Source organism: Poecilia mexicana, unplaced genomic scaffold (genome assembly GCF_051168715.1).
Source record: "Poecilia mexicana isolate PSO_F unplaced genomic scaffold, ASM5116871v1 scaffold_12, whole genome shotgun sequence".
In the NCBI taxonomy this organism is placed as follows: Eukaryota; Metazoa; Chordata; class Actinopteri; order Cyprinodontiformes; family Poeciliidae; genus Poecilia; species Poecilia mexicana.
In genome coordinates this window covers 26333630-26354039 of record NW_028263381.1, presented here as the reverse complement: position 1 = coordinate 26354039, position 20410 = coordinate 26333630, and the positions used below count along the sequence as shown (strand labels likewise).

General features: G+C 38.6%; 1 protein-coding gene across 5 annotated transcripts in view; it reads left to right on the top strand.

The window, feature by feature from the left end:
- Window positions 1–20410, top strand: part of tcf4 (transcription factor 4) — a 181018-nt gene that overhangs the window by 41643 nt on the left and 118965 nt on the right. For all 5 annotated transcript variants that reach the window (XM_088011215.1, XM_088011217.1, XM_088011216.1 and 2 more), the window contains 2 exons: window positions 1594–1649; window positions 2821–2896. In XM_088011215.1, coding sequence (XP_087867341.1) covers window positions 1594–1649; window positions 2821–2896 — 132 coding nt within the window. The remainder of the gene's footprint in view (window positions 1–1593; window positions 1650–2820; window positions 2897–20410) is intronic.

Below are 20410 nucleotides of genomic sequence, written 5' to 3'. Positions count from 1 at the left end.
TATTAGTAGAAATAATGTTAATGATTAGCAGTTTAGTATTAGCTTCCACTAAATGCTGTTGGTACAGGGCTTAAGTTTAGCAGAACTGTTTATAATTAGCACTTTAGCATTAGCTTTTGTCAAATATTATGTTCGTATAGCAATTTAGCATCTCCATAGCTAATGCTAATGATAAGTAGTTTAGTATTAGCTACCACTAAATACCATGTTTTTATAGCGCTTTAGCAGTGGAGGAACTAATGTTTATGATTAGCGGTTTAGCATTGGTGTCCAGTAAATACCATGTTGGTATAGTGCTTAAATGTAGCACAACTGTTTTTGATTAGGGCTTTAGCATTAGCTTCTGCTAAATACTGTATTGGTCTGTTGCTTTAGGATTTAGCAGAACTGTTCATTACTTTTGCTGTAGGATTAGCGCAGCTAACTTTTAGTTAGCTTTGCCCATCGCTGATAACTGATTAGTTTTTGTAATTATTTCCTAATTTTTGCCGCTTCTGTCCTCCATACAGCATTAGGGTTAGGGTTAGGGTTTATGACACAAACAGCTCAGGCTGCAGAACTGACTTGTTGAATATAAGAAGAACAGATTTATTTCAGATCTGAATATTTTATTTATAAGTTCATATTTTTCCATAACATCTCCATAGAAAAACATGACTTTAATTTAAGCTACTTTATGAAGTGAATGTATACAACATGCTGATTTTAGCAGGCTGGGTGTGTGAGTGGTAGTTTTTGGACACAGTGGTGTTTTTGTCCACTCTGATCCCCACACATGCACACATGGGCTAACTGTATTAATAGGAGTCTGTTTTGTGTCAGGCAGATCTTAATAGGATCATTGTGAGAGACATGGGGCTGTCTGTCAGTCTAAGTTCATTAACTGATGATAGATAACCTGCAGAGTGTGTGTGTGTGTGGCGTGTGCATGTGTGTGTGTGCATGTGTAGGTGCGTGTGTGTGTGTGTGTGTGGTTTTCGGACTGTGCCTCCCTGTTTGTGGGTCTCTAGTGTAATTTATAGCCCTCAATTGGACGCCTTATCAGGTGCAGGACACATGGACGCCTCTTTTTCTCCTCCTCCTCCCATCTTTTAACTCCAACTTGGACTTTTCTCTCATTTTCCTCTCATCCATCCCCCAATCCTCACTTTTTATTACCCAGCGATGCTTTTTAATAATTGCTGCTCGTCTTAAAAAGTTGTCAAACTTCTGTTTTGTTTTGTGGAAACGTTTCTGCAGCCGGACTGGAGACGTTTGGGTTGATGTTAGAGAGCCGGTTCTGCTGCAGCTTCAGATGGTTAATAAAACATCTGGACATAAAAACTGGAGTGTGTGGGGAAACGAGAGCGTCCATGGCGTTTCCATGGTTACTGAACACAATAATAGGAGGGTTTAGATGTGATAGATGAATAATATCAGATATACTGAGACTGGATGGATGGGAATATCTGGACCATCAAAGTTTCCGGTTTTCCAGACTTCAGTTCCAGTTGCAGCTTCCCAGATCAGATGGTTTCTGTATTCAGGAAGAATTTTAATAATTTCCTTTGCTAAACTGTATTTTTAGTTAATGTTTGTCTTCTTTCCATGCAGGTATGGAGGAAAGAACAAATGCAGCTTCATGGGCGAGTGGAAGTCGCTCCTCTAAGGTTTGTTTTGTTGCTTTCCTTCCAGTTTTATTAGCAATCAGAAATACTTTTAACCAGGAGCCTTTGATTTGGTTTTAATAACAAAGCAACTGTTTTCATGTAGAAATGTTCGGGTGGGTTTGTAAAGTTACACTGTCAAAAATTAACAGCAATATTTTGGATTATTTCATAACAGAAAAAAATTTGATCCATTTTTCAGTGTCATATTTTGATCATGTTATTCATTTATAAATGTCACAGTTTGAAACTAAATATGTAAATATGGCTTCAAACTTAACATTTAGTTTGAAGCTAATTATTTAGCTAAACATTTAATTAAATGTTTAACTAACTATATTTAGTTTGGTAACTAGATAATTAGTTAGCTAACAAATAGTTAAATATTGATCTTGCTAACTAAACTAAATGTTTTGTTTTCTAATTAAATGGTTAGCTTGGAGCAAAATATTAAGTTTCAAGCTAATTATTTAGCTGGCTAACTAAATAGTTAGTTTGGAGCAAGTTCAGAGCTAACAAACTAAATATTCAGTTTGTACCTAAATGCTTAGTTTGAAGCTAGGTGATTAGATGGCTAATGAAATATTTAGCTTCAAACTAAATATTTATCTTGCTAACTAAATATTTTCTTTGTACATAAACATTTAGTTTGGAACCTAACATGTAGCTTGTTAATAAAATTGTTAGCTTGGAGCTAAATACTTAGTTTGAAACTAAATATGTTTTTTTTAGCTACATATTTAGCTTCTTAGCTTAATATTTAATTTGGACCTAAACATTTAATTAGGAAACAAAATATGTAGTTTGCTAAATGGTTAGCTCGGAGCTAAATATTTAGTTAGCTAGTTTGCTAGCTAAATATTGTGAAAATGTTTTTCTGTTATGGAAGGCTAAATAACCGAAATTGTTGACAGTAAAACTTCATAAAAATGCCCCCAGCAGAAAAGGAATGGTTGATGCTAACTTCCCGATCAGCTAACTTCCCGTTCAGCTAACTTCCCGTTCAGCTAACTTCCCGTTCAGCTAACTTCCCGTTCAGCTAACTTCCCGTTCAGCTAACTTCCCGATCAGCTAACTTCCCGATCAGCTAACTTCCCGATCAGCTAACTTCCCGATCAGCTAACTTCCCGATCAGCTAACTTCCTGTTTAGCTAACTTCCTGTTCTTTCTGCAGAGTTACGCCGACGGATCGCAGTTCATGGCGTCACATGACAGCCTCTCGCCTCCGTACTCAAACTCCAGGCTAACAGGTCGGCTAACTTCCTGCGTCTCTTGGTTTGTCGTCCGTCAGCCGCGGATCGGCTGCTTTGTTTTGGCTGTTTGTGTCTGCGAGTGGAGAAACGCCAGCCGGCGTCTGCTCGTTTACCCATGATGCTCTCTGCCTCTGGCGCCAGTTGTGAGCAAATGGCCACTGACACAGATAATCTGCCTCACACACACAGCAGAGCCTAATTACCTTTGACTGGATGCATCAAATATGGAAGACGCTCTCTGACTCTACCTGCCGCCTTTCTGCTTTTCACTGCTTTGATCTGAAATGTTTCATCTGTTTCATTCATACCGAACAAACAAACATTTTTATTTAAAAACGAAGAAAAATCTGCTGTTTGTTTGATACATTACATAATATATATAGTCGTTACACAGAGTCACATGTTTTGGCACTTATTTGGATTAAATGCTGCTGTATCTAAGTTTTTTTAATGAATAGTTTAGTGGAAGGAAAACATATGTTGGAGGGGTGAAAAATTTGTATTTCAGTTCATTTTTTCAAAATTTGATTAATTATTGAATCAATGAATATTTTATCTATGTTATCTATAAATTACTAATTTATGTACTTTTACTTAAGTAAATTAATTTAAGTAATTTTAGTCAGTAATTGAAATCCACATATAGATTCATTAGAGTCACATTTTGAGTGTTTGTTTCTGTTAAATGCTGTTGCAGCTATATATTTTGATGGAAAGTTTAGTGGAAGGAAAAAGTGTGTTGGGGAAAAAATTCACGTGCTTATTTGGAATTTGATTAATTATTGAATTGATGAATATTGTTGATATTAATTATGTTATCTATAAATAATTACTTTCAATTCAGAAAGTGAAACCAAATATAGACCCACGAAGGAGTCGCATTTTGAGGATGTATTTCTGTTGCGTTCTGCTGTATCTAAGCACTTTAATGGAAAGTTTAGTGGAAGAACAGTTTGGTTGAGGTGACTCAGGGCGCCACGTCATCTCCTGTTGCTCCACTTTGTGTTTTATTCTTATTCTCCAGTGAGATGTGAAGCCTGCAAACGCTGCCAAAAGTACCAATATCTGCTTTCACTATCAAGCTAAAGTAGTTATTAGAAACAACCTGGTCTCAGGGTAATTGATACATGTTTCTGGATGTAATTGCTGTTGTGGCTATAAATTGATGAATATTTAAATGTTTGTAAGTAAATTATCTAAACAAAGGGAACATTAGATTATTATTTTTTTGTATATTTTGTGAAATTTAATCCTAATCCAGTAAAAGCTGCTGGAGGAGCAGCAGGAGTGATCCATTGTGAGCTGGATGTGTTGTGACAGCGTTGTGATTACGGTTTGTGACTCAGAAAGGGAAATATCAGATTCTTCATCTGCAGCCGAGGAGCTGCAAATTTACTTTTGTGATGCTAACGCTAAGAGACGGAGACAGCCGGCGAAATGTGGCACACAGAAACATTTTCACCTTCTACCTCTGGATGTTGGGGTTCACACAACCAGGTCACTAAATGATGGTAAAACCACTTCCTGTTGCTATGGAAACTAATATATATGTGGAAAATGTTAGCGCTCATTGCTAGCCCGCTTAACGCAGCGTTTCCCAATGGAAAGGTTCAAACCGGCCTTCATTAAGATTAAAACAACAAGATAAAACGATACAGAAATGCCAACCCAAAGTGACCAGCAGCTTTATAGGCATCATCCTGTAGCATCATGCTAGCAGTGTAGCATGAGTATCATCCACTCTGCCCTCTAGCGCTCTCTGGTTGCTATGGTAACCTCCTGGTTTTGTCTGGTAAATGCTCTTCTGTCTCCTTCCCTGTTGTAAAGTAAAAACTTGTTTTTACTCATTTTGCTAGCTTGTTGGGTTTATTTTTAGCGCCTGACGTGACCGAGACGAGCGACTTGAAAATCACAGGCGGAGAGAAGCGGGTCAACATAAACACTGCTCAGATAATAAGAAAAAAATAAATACTGTAAGTTATTTATTGTTTTGGTCCTAAATAACCTGGATTTGGAGCCCTGGCTTAACAGACATGTTGTTTGTAGCATGCTAATTGTAAAGAACCACTGCAAACTAGCTAAAAATCGTATAAATACTAAGAAAGCTAAACAAATTGTCCCAAAGGGGTCACTTTCTGTTTGTGTTTTTGATTTTTAATTTCACACGTTTCTGACCTCATTTGCAGTTTATCGTTTGGTGAACTTTATTATAAAATGAATGATTTGTTCCACAGCTCTGAAAGCTCTCTGGTAAAACTAAACCGAGGGATTTTGCAGTTTTACCGTCTATTGTGAACATCACTCTGGAGTTATTTCCGTGCTTGAACTATTGCCTTTGATAATCCCTTTCATTTAGTTGTAAATGACAGTTGTCTGTTTGGATTATACGCAGAGTGAACCCTAAAAGGAAGCCGCAGTTCAGAGTTAAAGAAACCCAACCTGAACATGTTAAGTGTGAAGCTGTCTTTCTGCCCCCTCCCTCCTTTGTAACCTTGTGTGTCGTCTTTAAACCGACCCCCCGTGCAGATTAGAGTGATGTTATGCTCTAGATAATCAGCGGAGGGATTAGTGTCATCTGAGCGACCCCACTAGATTAATCTGCAGCTACACACACACACACACACACACACACACACACACACACACACACACACACACACACACACACACACACACACACACGTTGGGTGATCTAGCAATGAGAGGATGTGTGTGAGTGAGGTGATGTTTCTGTTCAGGCACGCAGGTCATTGAGTCAGCGCTGACTTCTCTGTGGGTTAGATCTGTGGCTTTTCAGTGTCATGGCTGACATTTCTTATATTTTAGGGTGTTAGCATCATGACCCTGACCCCATATAAGCACTAACTGTCACCAAACAAAACAGAAATTCAGTGGTTTCAGTTCACAAAATAATGGTTAAATATATCAAATGTTTGCTCAACTTGTCTTGTTTTTCTGTATTTTATACTCTAATAAGCTATTAGCTTGATTCTGATTAGCTGTTAGCTTGATTCTGAATCGTTTATAGCTTAGCTCTCAGTAGCTGTTAAATTATTCTGAGTAGCTGTTGGCGTGTATTTAACTGTTGGCTGTCTTTAACAACCAACAATTAGCTGTTGGTATAACTCTCAGTAATTTTTAGCCCATTTCTAAGTGGATGTTAGCTTAGTTTCCAATAGTTTTTAGCTAGTTTTAGCTGCTGTTTAATGTCATGGTAGCTGTTAGCTTAGCTCTCAGATACTGCTAGCTTGAGCCAGATATTGGTGTGATTAGCTGTTGTTTATAGTCTTGTTAGCTGCTAGCTTGACTGTGTAGATTTAAGGTGGACTTTGAGTCATCCTTAAAGCTTGTTAGTTTTTCTGTTAGCTTTAGTCTGAAAAGTTGCTAGTTTGACCTGCCTTCTAGTTTCAGAAGAAATCGGATTTAATTTAAAGCATTTTCTAGTCCAACAATCAGAGCATTACACAGTTTGTCATCAGTTTTTGTTGAGAAAAAATTGGTCAATAAAATTGTATGTGGAGTGTTGATATCAATGATGTTCCGTACGTCCAGCTTTGTTTCTTTGGCTGGATAGAGGCTGATTGGAGCCTACGTTCTCATTTGTCCTGACCGTTATTTCATATTTTAAAGTAGAAAGCGAAGCCTGGAAACAAAAGGAGAAGCTGCGTATGAACCTGACGATGTGGCGCCCCTCCTGCTGTTGGTGCCGAAACGCCGTCTGTCTGACCTCTGTGCGACCTTATTAATGAGTGTTGAGCCATGAGGCCGGACCCCCTCTGAGGAGGTCACATCTGGACACTTTATTTAGAACTACATATATCTGTCTCTCTTTTCGTCGCTCTCACTGAAACGTGTCTGTTTTTATCTTCCATCTTGTTTTCTTCATTTCCAACCTGAGCCATCACTTTCCTCCATTTCTTGTGTTTTTCGGTCGTTAACGTTGAGTGTTTCTGTCCTCTCCTTATCTCCGTATCCTCCTCTCGGTGTCCTTCTCCACCCCAGGAGCTCATCACCGCGGCTGGGTGTCGTGCCTCGGTTTTCCCCTTTGGCACCACGCTGTCCCAATGTGCTGCTTTCAGCTACTTCTGCTCTGAACGTTTAAACAAAGACGAGAAATAACCTGAACCAAAATCTTGAACGCAAAGCTTGTTGATATTCCACTAATGTCAAAAGAACACAATTCTGCAATCGCAATGTTTCTATTACACAAGGAATGCAATTGAAACAAGTTTGTTTACACAATAAGCATCATCTTCCTATCACTTCCTGTTTGTCTTCTTTGTTGTTTCCGCCAGTAGTAAGATCCTGTTAAAGTGTTTACATAGTTTTGCAAAATAAACTAATTTTGACTTATTAAAAAACTAGCTTTATTGAGATTGCCGTGTTTTCATGAAGCAAATTTGTTTTCATAATTCCAATATGAACAATTTTATTGCAGTTTTTCTGGATTGAAATAAACAAAATTTTATATGGCTGAAAAATCACCTCATCCTTGCGCAAAAACATGAGTTTTCTTAAAATTGACATGTTTCCATTGAGCAAATACATTTTTGTAATTCCACTTTTTGCAATTTTGTTGCTGTTTGACCGTATTGAAATTCACTCATTTCAAACAACCTCATGCTTGAGCAGAAACATTTTATGGAAAAACATTTTTTAAATTTGACTGTTTCTATTCAACTTCACTCATTAAACTCAGTGGGTAGGATTAGATGAGACCCTGTCATCTGATTGGCTGCTTCAAACAGGAAGTCAAGTTAACTTCTTTCAACTTTGTTAAAACTCTGTGCAGAAATATCTGTAATAGTAATTAATAAATGATTTCTGTTTATTTCCAGTTTTAATAAGTTAATGACGCATTGAAATAAGTATAGCATATGTTATTTTTTTACATTGATTTGGCACTCTTTGCTCTCCGTAATAGCTATGTTTAAACCAGAAGCCATTTTCGCATAAACATCAACACATGTTTACCTTATTGGAAGGAAAGTTAAACCATTTTCTGACAATAAAATGGGCTATTATTATTTACAAAAAATATAAACATATGGGACTACAGCAATACCAAAATTGTATTCCAATGAAAAAAAAAACAGAGTTCTTACTAAATGTGACCTTCTTTTAAAGATACATTGTAAACTGAGTTTAAAGAAGACAGATTTTTTCCTTCCTGGAAAAAAATCCAGTTTTCCGTTTTTTTTCTGGTTTTTCTCGGCTGACTGACGGCTCCTCCGTCTCGTTCTCTGTGTTTTCAGTGGATGTCATAAATTGATTAGCGCTGCGTTGACTTGCCTGCATTAACAGGGCGCGCTTTGTGAGCCGCTGTGGAGTATTTAGCGTATTATTGTTTTGAAGGGGCCGTGCATCACGTGTAAATGATCTGCTGTAATTAGATCTGACACGGTAATAATGGCTCTCGTCAAGACGAGAGGCGGAAACGCCAAGCAGAGACGACTTTAACGGTTTCACGTTCTGCTCCAAGAAAGTTTTACTCTGGCGAGTTTACTGGACGTAGCGCAGCAGCTAACCCCTGCTTTCAGTGACTCAACAAATGTTTTTGTGAAGAGAAAAGCAGAAAAAAGGAATTAGAGACAAAAGTTTGAATTCATTGATAAATTTCTCTTTATTTTAAAAATTAACCTTTTTATTTTGCAGGATTTTAGGAAAATCTGTAATTCTGATGCTGCTGCTGAAAATTAGTGAAGGCGGAATAGAAATATGGTTTATATTGACATGTGAATGGGTGTGTTTTTGCCCAGTGTTGGTTATCTGACCCATTTAAAGTGCATTTAAGCTAATATGTTACTGTTAGCTTAATCTCACAGCAGCTGTTTATATTTTTACTAGTTTTCTTCATTTTATCTCTTATTTTCCTGTAAAGGTTGGTTAGGATTATTCTAATATTATGACTTTATTCTGGAAACGTTACGACTTTATTCTCATATCAGGTTAATATACATCCATCTTTCCCTCTGTTCTCTACCTCCATCCCTCCTTCCATCCCTCCTTCCCTCCTTCCATCCCTCTGTTCTCTCCATCCTCTCTTCCTCCATCCCTCCTTCCATCCCTTCGTTCTCTACCTCCATCCCTTCCTCCATCCCTGCATCCCTCCGTTCTCTCCATCCTCCCTCCATCCCTTCCTCCATCCCTCCGTTCTCTCCATCCTCCCTCCATCCCTCCCTCCATCCCTTCCTCCATCCCTCCATCCCTCCGTTCTCTCCATCCTCTCTCCCTCCATCCATCCATCCCTCCATCCTCCCTCCCTCCATCCCTCTGTTCTCTCCATCCTCCATCCCTCCCTCCATCCCTCCGTTCTCTCCATCCTCTCTCCCTCCATCCATCCATCCCTCCATCCTCCCTCCCTCCATCCCTCCGTTCTCTCCATCCTGTCATCCAGATGAGTCCCTCAGAGACTGAGCTCAGGTCACTCATGTTGCTCTTGTGTGTTTTCTTCATGCTTCTCTCTCTCTGTGTGTGTGTCCTTTATCTTCCCATCTCTTCACGGCTCTGCTGTTATGTGTATGTACAGCAGTGTGTGTGTGTGTGTGTGTGTGTGTGTGTGTGTGTGTGTGTGTGTGTGTGTGGATGTGACAGACTGTGAAATGGTGCGTAGTAGCACCTGGGCCCTTCAGTGTTGATTGATCGGCTTGGTCATGTGGAAGAGTCCCATCTGGCCAGCCACGCTACTGTGTGTGTGTGTGTGTGTGTGTGTGTGTGTGTGTGTGTGTGTGTGTGTGTGTGTGTGTGTGTGTCTGTGTGTGAGGTGAGAGTGATAGAGATGTGCAGCATTAAGCAGTGTGTTTATTGTGAACGAGGGAGAGAGAAAGAGCTCCTCAGTTGTAACTGTGACACCCAGAGGCCAAAGATGAACCGGATTCTATCATCTGAGAGACGAACTGGGAACCTGAGTGAACTGGGAACCTGAGTGAACTGGGAACCTGAGTGAACTGGGAACCTGAGCGAACTGGGAACCTGAGCGAACTGGGAACCTGAGTGAACTGGGAACCTGAGCGAACTGGGAACCTGAGCGAACTGGGAACCTGAGCGAACTGGGAACCTGAGCGAACTGGGAACCTGAGCGAACTGGGAACCTGAGCGAACTGGGAACCTGAGTGAACTGGGAACCTGAGCGAACTGGGAACCTGAGCGAACTGGGAACCTGAGCGAACTGGGAACCTGAGCGAACTGGGAACCTGAGCGAACTGGGAACCTGAGCGAACTGGGAACCTGAGCGAACTGGGAACCTGAGCGAACTGGGAACCTGAGCGCTGGGCGAACTGGGAACCTGAGCGAACTGGGAACCTGAGCGAACTGGGAACCTGGGCGAACTGGGAACCTGAGCGCTGGGCGAACTGGGAACCTGAGCGAACTGGGAACCTGAGCGAACTGGGAACCTGGGCGAACTGGGAACCTGAGCGCTGGGCGAACTGGGAACCTGAGCGCTGGGCGAACTGGGAACCTGAGCGAACTGGGAACCTGAGCGAACTGGGAACCTGAGCGAACTGGGAACCTGAGCGAACTGGGAACCTGGGCGAACTGGGAACCTGAGCGCTGGGCGAACTGGGAACCTGAGCGCTGGGCGAACTGGGAACCTGAGCGCTGGGCGAACTGGGAACCTGGGCGAACTGGGAACCTGGGCGCTGGGCGAACTGGGAACCTGAGCGCTGGGCGAACTGGGAACCTGAGCGAACTGGGAACCTGAGCGAACTGGGAACCTGAGCGAACTGGGAACCTGAGCGCTGGGCGAACTGGGAACCTGAGCGAACTGGGAACCTGAGCGAACTGGGAACCTGGGCGAACTGGGAACCTGAGCGCTGGGCGAACTGGGAACCTGAGCGCTGGGCGAACTGGGAACCTGAGCGAACTGGGAACCTGAGCGAACTGGGAACCTGAGCGAACTGGGAACCTGGGCGAACTGGGAACCTGAGCGCTGGGCGAACTGGGAACCTGAGCGCTGGGCGAACTGGGAACCTGGGCGAACTGGGAACCTGGGCGAACTGGGAACCTGAGCGAACTGGGAACCTGAGCGCTGGGCGAACTGGGAACCTGAGCGAACTGGGAACCTGAGCGAACTGGGAACCTGGGCGAACTGGGAACCTGAGCGCTGGGCGAACTGGGAACCTGAGCGCTGGGCGAACTGGGAACCTGAGCGAACTGGGAACCTGAGCGAACTGGGAACCTGAGCGAACTGGGAACCTGGGCGAACTGGGAACCTGAGCGCTGGGCGAACTGGGAACCTGAGCGCTGGGCGAACTGGGAACCTGGGCGAACTGGGAACCTGGGCGAACTGGGAACCTGAGCGAACTGGGAACCAGCGATTCATTTCATCATGCATACAGAACCATTCATGTGTTCATTTATGTTGTTGCAGCTTCATGTCGTTTAGCGATGGATTCCTGGAAGCAGGAGGCAACACACTGCAGAAGATTCACTGTCACTTTTACAGCAGATTTTCAAAATAAAAGCTTTAAGTTGTGAACGTGTTAGGGCCAGAGTGAGAAAAAAATTGTTTTATTGTGTCGCGTCTCATTTTTACCCCAGGAAACAGAGTAACTTTCAGTTCCTGGTCTAAATGTATTGAAATGTTGGGGCTATTAAAATCTATGACTCTACTGGTGATGTCATCACCGTTATAGTGATGTCATCACCGTTATAGTGATGTCATCACCGTTATAGTGATGTCATCACCGTTATAGTGATGACATCACCGTTATAGTGATGACATCACAGTTATAGTGATGACATCACCGTTATAGTGATGACATCACAGTTATAGTGATGACATCACTATTATCTCTTCTCACCAAATGTTCCCAAATGAAAGAAAAAATTAATTTAAATAAAAATTATATTTAATTATTACATGATAAATTAAATTAGAATATAATTTTATTATGAATAATAATACTCATATTTAAATACATTATTATTATTATTATTATTATTATTATTATTATTATTACTATATTTTAAATAAATTTAGATTATTATTAAATTGATTTAAAATAAATATATATATTTTATTTTTAAACCAATTTTAGAGCAAATTTTTATTTAATTTAGTTCTTTAAACTATCGTTGCACTGAAAAAACCTCATACTAAACTGACAGCTGAATGTTTACTGGATAGAAATGATCATTTAGGGATAATTTTACAGACATAAAATCCAGATTCATTAATGTTTCCTGTAGATTATATATTATTTCAGCTTCATGTTTTTAATCCAGCTCATATTACAGTCTGACCTGCACGTTGGTTTGTTAAAAGGAAAAATCTAAAATATTTTAACTTTATTTGAAGTTTTATTGAACTTTTTCACAGCTGCAGCTCATTTGGTTCAGTGACATAAATATTCAGTAGTGAGTCTTCATGATATTTAAAGTGGTTTTAGTATATCTGACATTTCAGGCGTATTTTATTATTCTGGTTCCAAATAATTATGGCTCTAAAGAAATACAAAAAACTTTAGTTTTCGGTAGATGCACGGGTCTGGGTTAAAATGTGGAGTTAAATGTGACAGAAAGGAAAACAGATGCTGGTAGAAACTAAAACGGAGAGACAGATTAGGAGCGAAAGACGGGAAAAAGAGTCGTTTATTTGAAACGAAGCCAACTGATAATTAATGCCTCTGACATCACGGTGTTCTAATTAAGCCTGGCATTCATTAAGCTGTGTGTGTGTGCGTGTGTGTGTGTGTGTGTGTGTGTGTGTGTGTGTGTGTGAGAATTGGGGGGGTGTCCGCTACCAGGTTTTAGAAAGGGGGATATGTTTATTTTTTTCAAACAATAGAAAACCAGAAGTGGAAGAAACAACAGTCAGAGTTTGCATTTGGCAGGGACAGTGGTGAACAAAGTTGTTGAAAGTTTGCTACTAGCGTTAGCCGCACATGGCTAATTATACAACTATAATTATCAGTTATCTCTGATTAACAGCAGCCTATAAATGTGGGATCCATTTGTTTTTTATGATTAAAGAGTTGATGATTGATAAAACATTTTCATGAACTTGATGATGGCTAACTGGCTAAGCTGCCATGCAGCGACTCACTAGCTAGTCTAAAATTGGCTAACATTCTCTCTGATTACTACAGATAACTGGGATGATGTGTGATTGGTAGCTAATTGGCTAGGCTAGCAGGTTATCGCTAACTTACTTGGTTAAGAAATCCCAACCCTAACACACAGAAAGTAGCTTCTACTAAATATATCGCAATACATTTTGTTAGTATTTTTAATACACTAATCCAGGGCCATAAATACAAGAAAACTCCCAGTTATTTCTTATTTACACATCATATTAATCAATTTGTTTAATAGTTCAGCAGCTAGGCTAACAGGTTTTATTTACAACGCCAAGCTAACACTTTAAACATAACAGATTATAAAAAATTTACTTACACATGACGACTGAAAGTCAGTAGACTTTGACTCCATAGGTCAAAACATTACAGCTAACTGGGTTATAACTACAGGCTACAGCTCAATGCGTAAGCATGATGGCTAAAGGGTTATGCTAACATGTAATAGCTAATGTACTAGCTTAAGTCATGATAGCTAACTGACTATTAGACTGTCTTATTGGCTAGCTTAACAGATATCATACTGCTGCCTAGATGTATTTTTTTTTAAACTTTGATTAGTATTTTTGATGTAGTTCATGAAGGTTAAATGGCTAGGCTAACAGCTTAAAGCTAGCTGGTTTTTCTAAAACGTTCTAAGTGATTCATTATTGCTAATGAGCTAGGCTAAAGGGTAAGCTAAAACATTACAGGACAACGCCTAATTGGGCTTTGGTAACGGGCAATAGTTAATTTACTACCTTAAGCCATGATGGCTAACTGGCTAGGCTAACGCATGCGATATTGCTGCTTAGATGTATTTATTAAACAAAAACTCTTAGAAGTAAATTCCAAGTTTAATAATCAATATTTTTAAACCCAGGAGGTCTAGAGATCCAGAAGTTCAAGCTTAGAGTGGAAATGTTGAGACTAACGAAGTTTAGTGGCTTTTAAATGACAACAGAGAAAATCATAAAACAGATAAAGTTAGAATGAAGTTTGATGAGCTAGCCATGAAGTTCACTGTGGGATACAAATGGTTAACTTTAATTAATTGAGTGAAACAGACCAGAAATTGAAGGAGCCACTCTGGTTTAGGTTAAATTACAATCCACTAGTTGATCAATAAGAAATAAATCTATAGATAATTTAGGCTAAAAAACAAGAGATGGGAAACAAAATGTAAATGTCAGTGGAATCATCAGTGACGGTTCACCAGGAGAGGCAGAGGCACCGGATACAAAGTAAAGTTTTGGGATCTGTATCCATTTTTTTGATCGGAGGATTTTCAGATTGCTAATTAGGCATGGAGGGCTAGCCATCGACAGCTGCATTCATCATCATAAAACGTAATAATTAATGACATTCCAACAAAGAAAAATATGCAAATGAGCTCCCCTCATTAGCATTTTCATATTCAGCTCCCATAATGCTTTTGCTGACAAGGTTGTAATTAATGAAAATTCATGTCTCTTAGCTGAGGTCTAGATTGGATCGCATTCATTCGCAATCCCCCAAACGAGAAGTGGAGGGGAAAAAATAAAAACCGCGGCGGGGATCTCTGCCAAGTTTTTAGTGAGACGAGCGGGAGGGGGAGGGGGGCGAGGAAAATGGAGGAAGGCAGATGGCAAAGAGAGCGAAAGAGACGAGGAGATGAAGAGACGCAGAAAGTTACACTGCAGCACCGACAGAGAGGAAAACACTGTGATGTAACGGCACAGAATCACTGCTTTATAACAATGTCATTACAGTTCTGATAATTCCAATTTCTCCAACAATGTTGAAAATTTTGAGTTATTATTATTGTAATTAAATTGTTACAAAAAAGAGAATTCTTCCAAAAAAACGTAAAATTGATTTTTAACCATTTTTTGTGCATTCCTCCTTAAAATATTTCTGAATCTGGGTTGATATTAATAATTATAATATTTTATAAGAATGATTTTGATATCATGTTTATGGTCTCGTCACTTCAGTTTAATAATAAATAATAAAACTATGAAAAGCTTTTTAAGTTCAAAACATTTCTGACTTATTAGGATTTGTGCTGCATAAATGCCACAATATTTTTTTATATGTCACAGTCCAATAAAAATAATACAAGTATAATTTAAAATATCAATAAAATACATTGGGAGAAGAATAAGTTCAACTTATTGATTTTATTGATTTGATCAGATTTAATATTCTGATAATATTAACGATTTATTCTTACATTATTCCACCATTATTGTCGTATCAAGGCTGAAAACCTTAAAGCTGCTTTTGACTCATAACTGGAACATTAATCAAAGTATTTGATATGTATTGATTAGTTTGATTTATCCCTGTAAAATCAACTTTTTAAAAAACAAAACCCAAAACTGATATTTATATTTTATTGTACAAGGGCATTTCTGATGGCAATTTCCATAAAAATTCAAAATTAGTTTTTTCTAGAAAATACAAAGAAATTTCCGAGTTTGCAAAGTTAAAAATTTGCTTCTAAAAACTTCAGAAGTTTTGAAATTAAGCTCAGAAATTTGCTAGAAAATGTCTCCCTCCTCTTCTGAGAAATGTTAACATTTTCAAGAACAAGTCTAATTTGAGATTTCTTTGGAAAGTTTCAGATGTTGAAACTTTTTGCTTTTCAAACTTGGAAGATTTCCAAAAGATGAAAATTTGTCAAAGTTTTGAGGGGTTTTTTCTCCTAGCAAATCTTTGACTTTTGGAGTCTGAAATTTCCTTGTTTTCTTCTAGAAAATGTCTCAGTTTAATCTCATAATTTCTGTAAATATCATTTCTGAGTGTTTTGGATAAAATGGACTCTTTTTGGTTTTTGCCGTTGCATGTTGTAGGGTTTACCTGGATTCAAAGTCCAAATAAATGAAATCTGTAAAACGCGCTTGTCAGACAAGATGGCCGCCGTGTGCGTGCTGACATCACTGCACTCTGAAACCCCACAGAGAGCAGCAGTGGCGGGAAAAATCCACATTTTCCTCTGAGAATCTGATGAGCGGATAAAACCGTAGCAAAGCATTTTCATCCAGATCTGCTCAGCCGTCCTTCAGCCGTCGGGTCGCGCTTCCCCGGCCCGTCACTCCGGTCCGGACCGGTCCGGGTCTGGAACAGAGGGGGGCAGCATCACCCTGAAGGAGCAGCTGGTCAGAAAGCAGCCCGACGGGCCGGAACCAGAACCTGGAGAACCTGGAAAACCTGGAATGATGACAATATTTATCTGGTTGGTCTCGGGGTTTAACAGCCTCAGAGCTTCTGATTGGAACGACTTTAATGTTGCTTTTTATATTAGTGGAGTGGCGACCATGAGGCCACATAAAGCAGATCTGTTCTCTGTGTGTGTGTGTGTGTGTGTGTGTGTGTGTGTGTGTGTGTGTGTGTGTGTGTGTGTGTGTGTGTGTGTGTGTGTGTGTGTGTGTGTGAAGTGTTGGCAGCAGATAGCGGTTGCCCCCTGGGCTTTGCCAACGTGGCGCTGCCCCCTCTGCAGCAGCATGGCACAGCCTCCGTCTTTGTTGTGAAGCTGGCGCTCTCTCTCTCTCTCTCTCTCTATCTGGGTTGTTTTGTTGTTTTCTTTTCTGCATATTGTCAAAAACCAACCAGCGTTTATTTAAAATAACATTACATTCTGGATTTTTAACTCTGGTTTAATTTTGTTTTAATGAAGAAAAGTTGCATTTAGGATAGAAAAGCAGATTTGTTTTAAAAGAATGAAACATTAAAGCTCCTTTTGTGTGGAGGAAAATCTTTGATTATGATCTAAAATCAGCATCATGTGTTCACTAAATAATGTCACTTCTGATTAATATTGGTGATAAATTCATTCAAATGAAATCAGAGGAACAAAAAAGGTTTATTGTTTTCATAAATTCAGATTTTCCAGGATGCAGGAATGTTAAGGTCTCCTTCGTCCACCAGTTTAACCAGTTCAACCATTCAACCATTCAACCAGTTTAACCAGTTTAACCATTCAACCAGTTTAACCATTTAACCAGTTTAACCAGTTTAACTATTCAACCAGTTTAACCAGTCTAACCATTCAACCAGTTTAACCAGTTCAACCATTCAACCAGTTTAACTATTCAACCAGTTTAACCAGTTTAACTATTCAACCAGTTTAACCAGTTCAACCATTCAACCAGTTTAACTATTCAACCAGTTCAACCATTCAACCAGTTTAACCAGTTTAACTATTCAACCAGTTTAACCATTCAACCAGTTTAACCAGTTTAACCATTCAACCAGCTTTAGTTTTGCATGTTAAATGGATAAATATTGTTTAAGTTGTTTTTAGACTTTCTATCCTGATGATAATAAACGATTAAACTTTGAGTTTAATAAGACAAAAGAATCTAAAATAATCACCAGATATAATTTACACTTTAATCCTGGAGTAAAAACTATACAGTGAATCAAAACAGTCCTTCACCCTCTGATGGAAACATATTTACATATTTTAGATAATTTAAGTCAGAGAGTTAAAGAGGAAGCTCAGCTTCTGAGGGGAATCGGTGGGATTATAACGGTTTGGGATGATTTAACAGAAAACTGAATCCTGCAGACTGCATGAATCTAGACAGAAATATCTACGTTTTGGTGCGTAGATCATGACTGCTGATAAAAATACAAAATAAAGATGTTAAAAAGGCATCACACTCAGCTGAACATTTAAAAAGTTATAAATGATTCCCGTCCAACTGTCTAACATTTGAACAATGTTTCTACGGGAAAACTTAAACATTTTGTAAATGGCAGAAATGTTTCTGGTATTTAAAAAAAGATTGAATAAACACAACTACATGTTATTTAAATCAAGAATGATTTTCAGTTTTCACTGGATCCAAATCACAAATGAAGTGTAAATATATTTAGAAAATAAAACATGAATTATCTCAGAAAAAACGTTAAAAGAGGTAAAATAAGGTTTGTGTGTGTTAAATGGTAAAACAGGGTGATGATTAGCAACATGCTAGCTCCTTCCCCTGGAGGAAAAGTTTAAAATTCATAAAGTGAATAGTTGGTGAATAATGAGGAAACGTTGCTTTGGTGTTTCTCTGCACCTGCATCAGCAGCGGGCTGCAAAAATCAGATAAACATGGCAAATAAACGTCAAAGCTTCGTTAAACATTTATAAAATGTGAACATTTTATTTAGAAAAATAAACATGAAAAAACAAAACAAAAGTTTTTACCTAAAAAAACATGAAAGCTTTTAATGAAACATCTAAAATAAAGGTGAAAGCGTTGGCAGCAGTCGAGGTGTTCTCTTTGCGGTTTCGTCTAAACTGAACATGTTTATATTGTGTGAACAGATGTTTCCTGTGGTAAGCTTTTAGGTAACAGACTCACCGTGTGTGTGTGTGTGTGTGTGTGTGTGTGCGCTGACACCAAGCAGGAGGGGAAAAGGCATTTTTTGGTTTCATTGTAACTGCTGTCAGTTTTTACTGCTGCAAGTGTTTTTGTTAAATATTGCAGCTTTCGCTTCTCTGATTGGCTCAGGAACAAATTTATGGTTTTCAGGTGAAACTGAAGGAATTTCTCTGGTTTTACTGTCGAAATGTGGAGAAATTAAGGCTAAAATTTCACCCAGAAACTGAAAAATATCTGCATTTGTTGAAATCGAGAACCGTTTTAAGTTTTTATTGGCAAAATTATTATAATTTTTTCAATAATCTGATGTAATGAGCTGCTCATATAATCTGAGATGGTTTATAACTGGATTTAGATCAGGGGTGTCCAAACTATTTGGCTCAAAAATACCAGCAGGCCTAAAAATATCATTTTTAAAAACTGGAATCACCAAAAACGTTGCTATTTACTTCATTTTATTTTATCTTTTTCTACTTAACAGTAAACCAAGTAGAAACTGTCTCAACTAAATGATCAATTTGTTTTTATAGTTTTACTTTGTTAAATTAAAGGATTATATTTTGGTTATTATTTCTGTTTTGATTGAAGAAAACTGAAAAAATATTTCATAAAAACATAATCTGGGTCAGTGTTTATTTGAAAATTTATCACAGCGGCTAGATGCGTCGGCACGGTCATGGTTACCATGGCAACAGAACCAGACGATCGATTTCTGTTTCATCGGACATTTATGATTTAAAAATTATGGTTTTGTCTTAATTCATTACTGAGTTGTGGTTGGAGGGGCGGCCGTAAAAAAAACAGTCCGCGGGCCGCAAACAGCCCCCGAGCCGCACTTTGAACACTCTTCATTTAGAGCATAATAAACGTTCAATAAATGATTAAATTCAGACACATTGGGAGGATTTCCAGCTGGGGTACTGCATCTGAAGCTAATTTAAGTTCAGGCTTTGACTAGGCCACTCCAAACCATTCTTTTAATTTAATCATCAACGTGTGGATTTATCTGTTATTTTTGTTACCATTCTGTTAAGCTCAAGCTTAATCTGACTTACTGATGGTTGGACTGTCACAGCCCCACATCACCACTCTGCCACCACCGTGTTTGACTGCAGAAATGATCTGAACTTCTTTAGCTGTGTTGCTTTTTCAGGTTTTTATCTTGTTTCTAACTTACAGCAAACTTTTCAGAAAGAAATAAGAGCTTGTTTTAAGTCAATAATTCCCTAATATTGATGACAAAAATACTAATTTCACTTATAATAACTTGTGTTATGTGAAATAATCGGCCTGAGGAACTGGCATATCAGTTTTTCATCAATATTAAGGAATTATTGACTTAAAACAAACTCCTATATCGGCCTGTCAATCAATAAATCAATGAATTAATGAGTCATATGATAAATTAAAAGAAGCTCAATAATTTTTATTTGCAATATTTATAGTTTTTCTGGATGATGAAACTCTTCAGTCTGATGTTTTGGTCTCAATTGGCTTCTTTTTTTTTAAGAATAATTTTGTTTACAGAGACTTTATGATTAATTTTATAAGTTGTTTTGTTTATTTATTTTGCATATTTAAAATGTCTTCCAGTTCCAGAGTCAAATATTTATTATAATTTAAAGTTTGTTGATCATTGAAAATCAGTTCATACAATATTTTGTCTGAAAATATTATCGTTTATCGTAATAAGTTCTGGGACAATTTATCGTCTGGCTGAATTAGATATTGTGACCTGCAGGTTATTTTTTATTATTTGCACCGTTTATTGTTTTTGCAGCGTTTTGCAGTAATAATATTAAATCCGATTGCAGGAATGTTTCTTTAAGCCTGGATTTGCTGCAGCCTCAGGAACATCTGAGCGTTTTCAGGTTGTTACTTACATAAAGCAGAAAGCAGAATGTAGATTAAGAACTCACACCTCAGTCGTAACGCTCTACATCCTCCCTCCTCTTCCTCGCTCTCTCTCTCCCCCCGACGGTAGCCTCGTTCGCCCTCCTCTCTGGCTCGCTCCGTCTCTGTACCATATGGCGTAGCATGGTACATTTAGCTTGTCAGTGATAATGGATGACCATGGAAGCCCAGTTTTG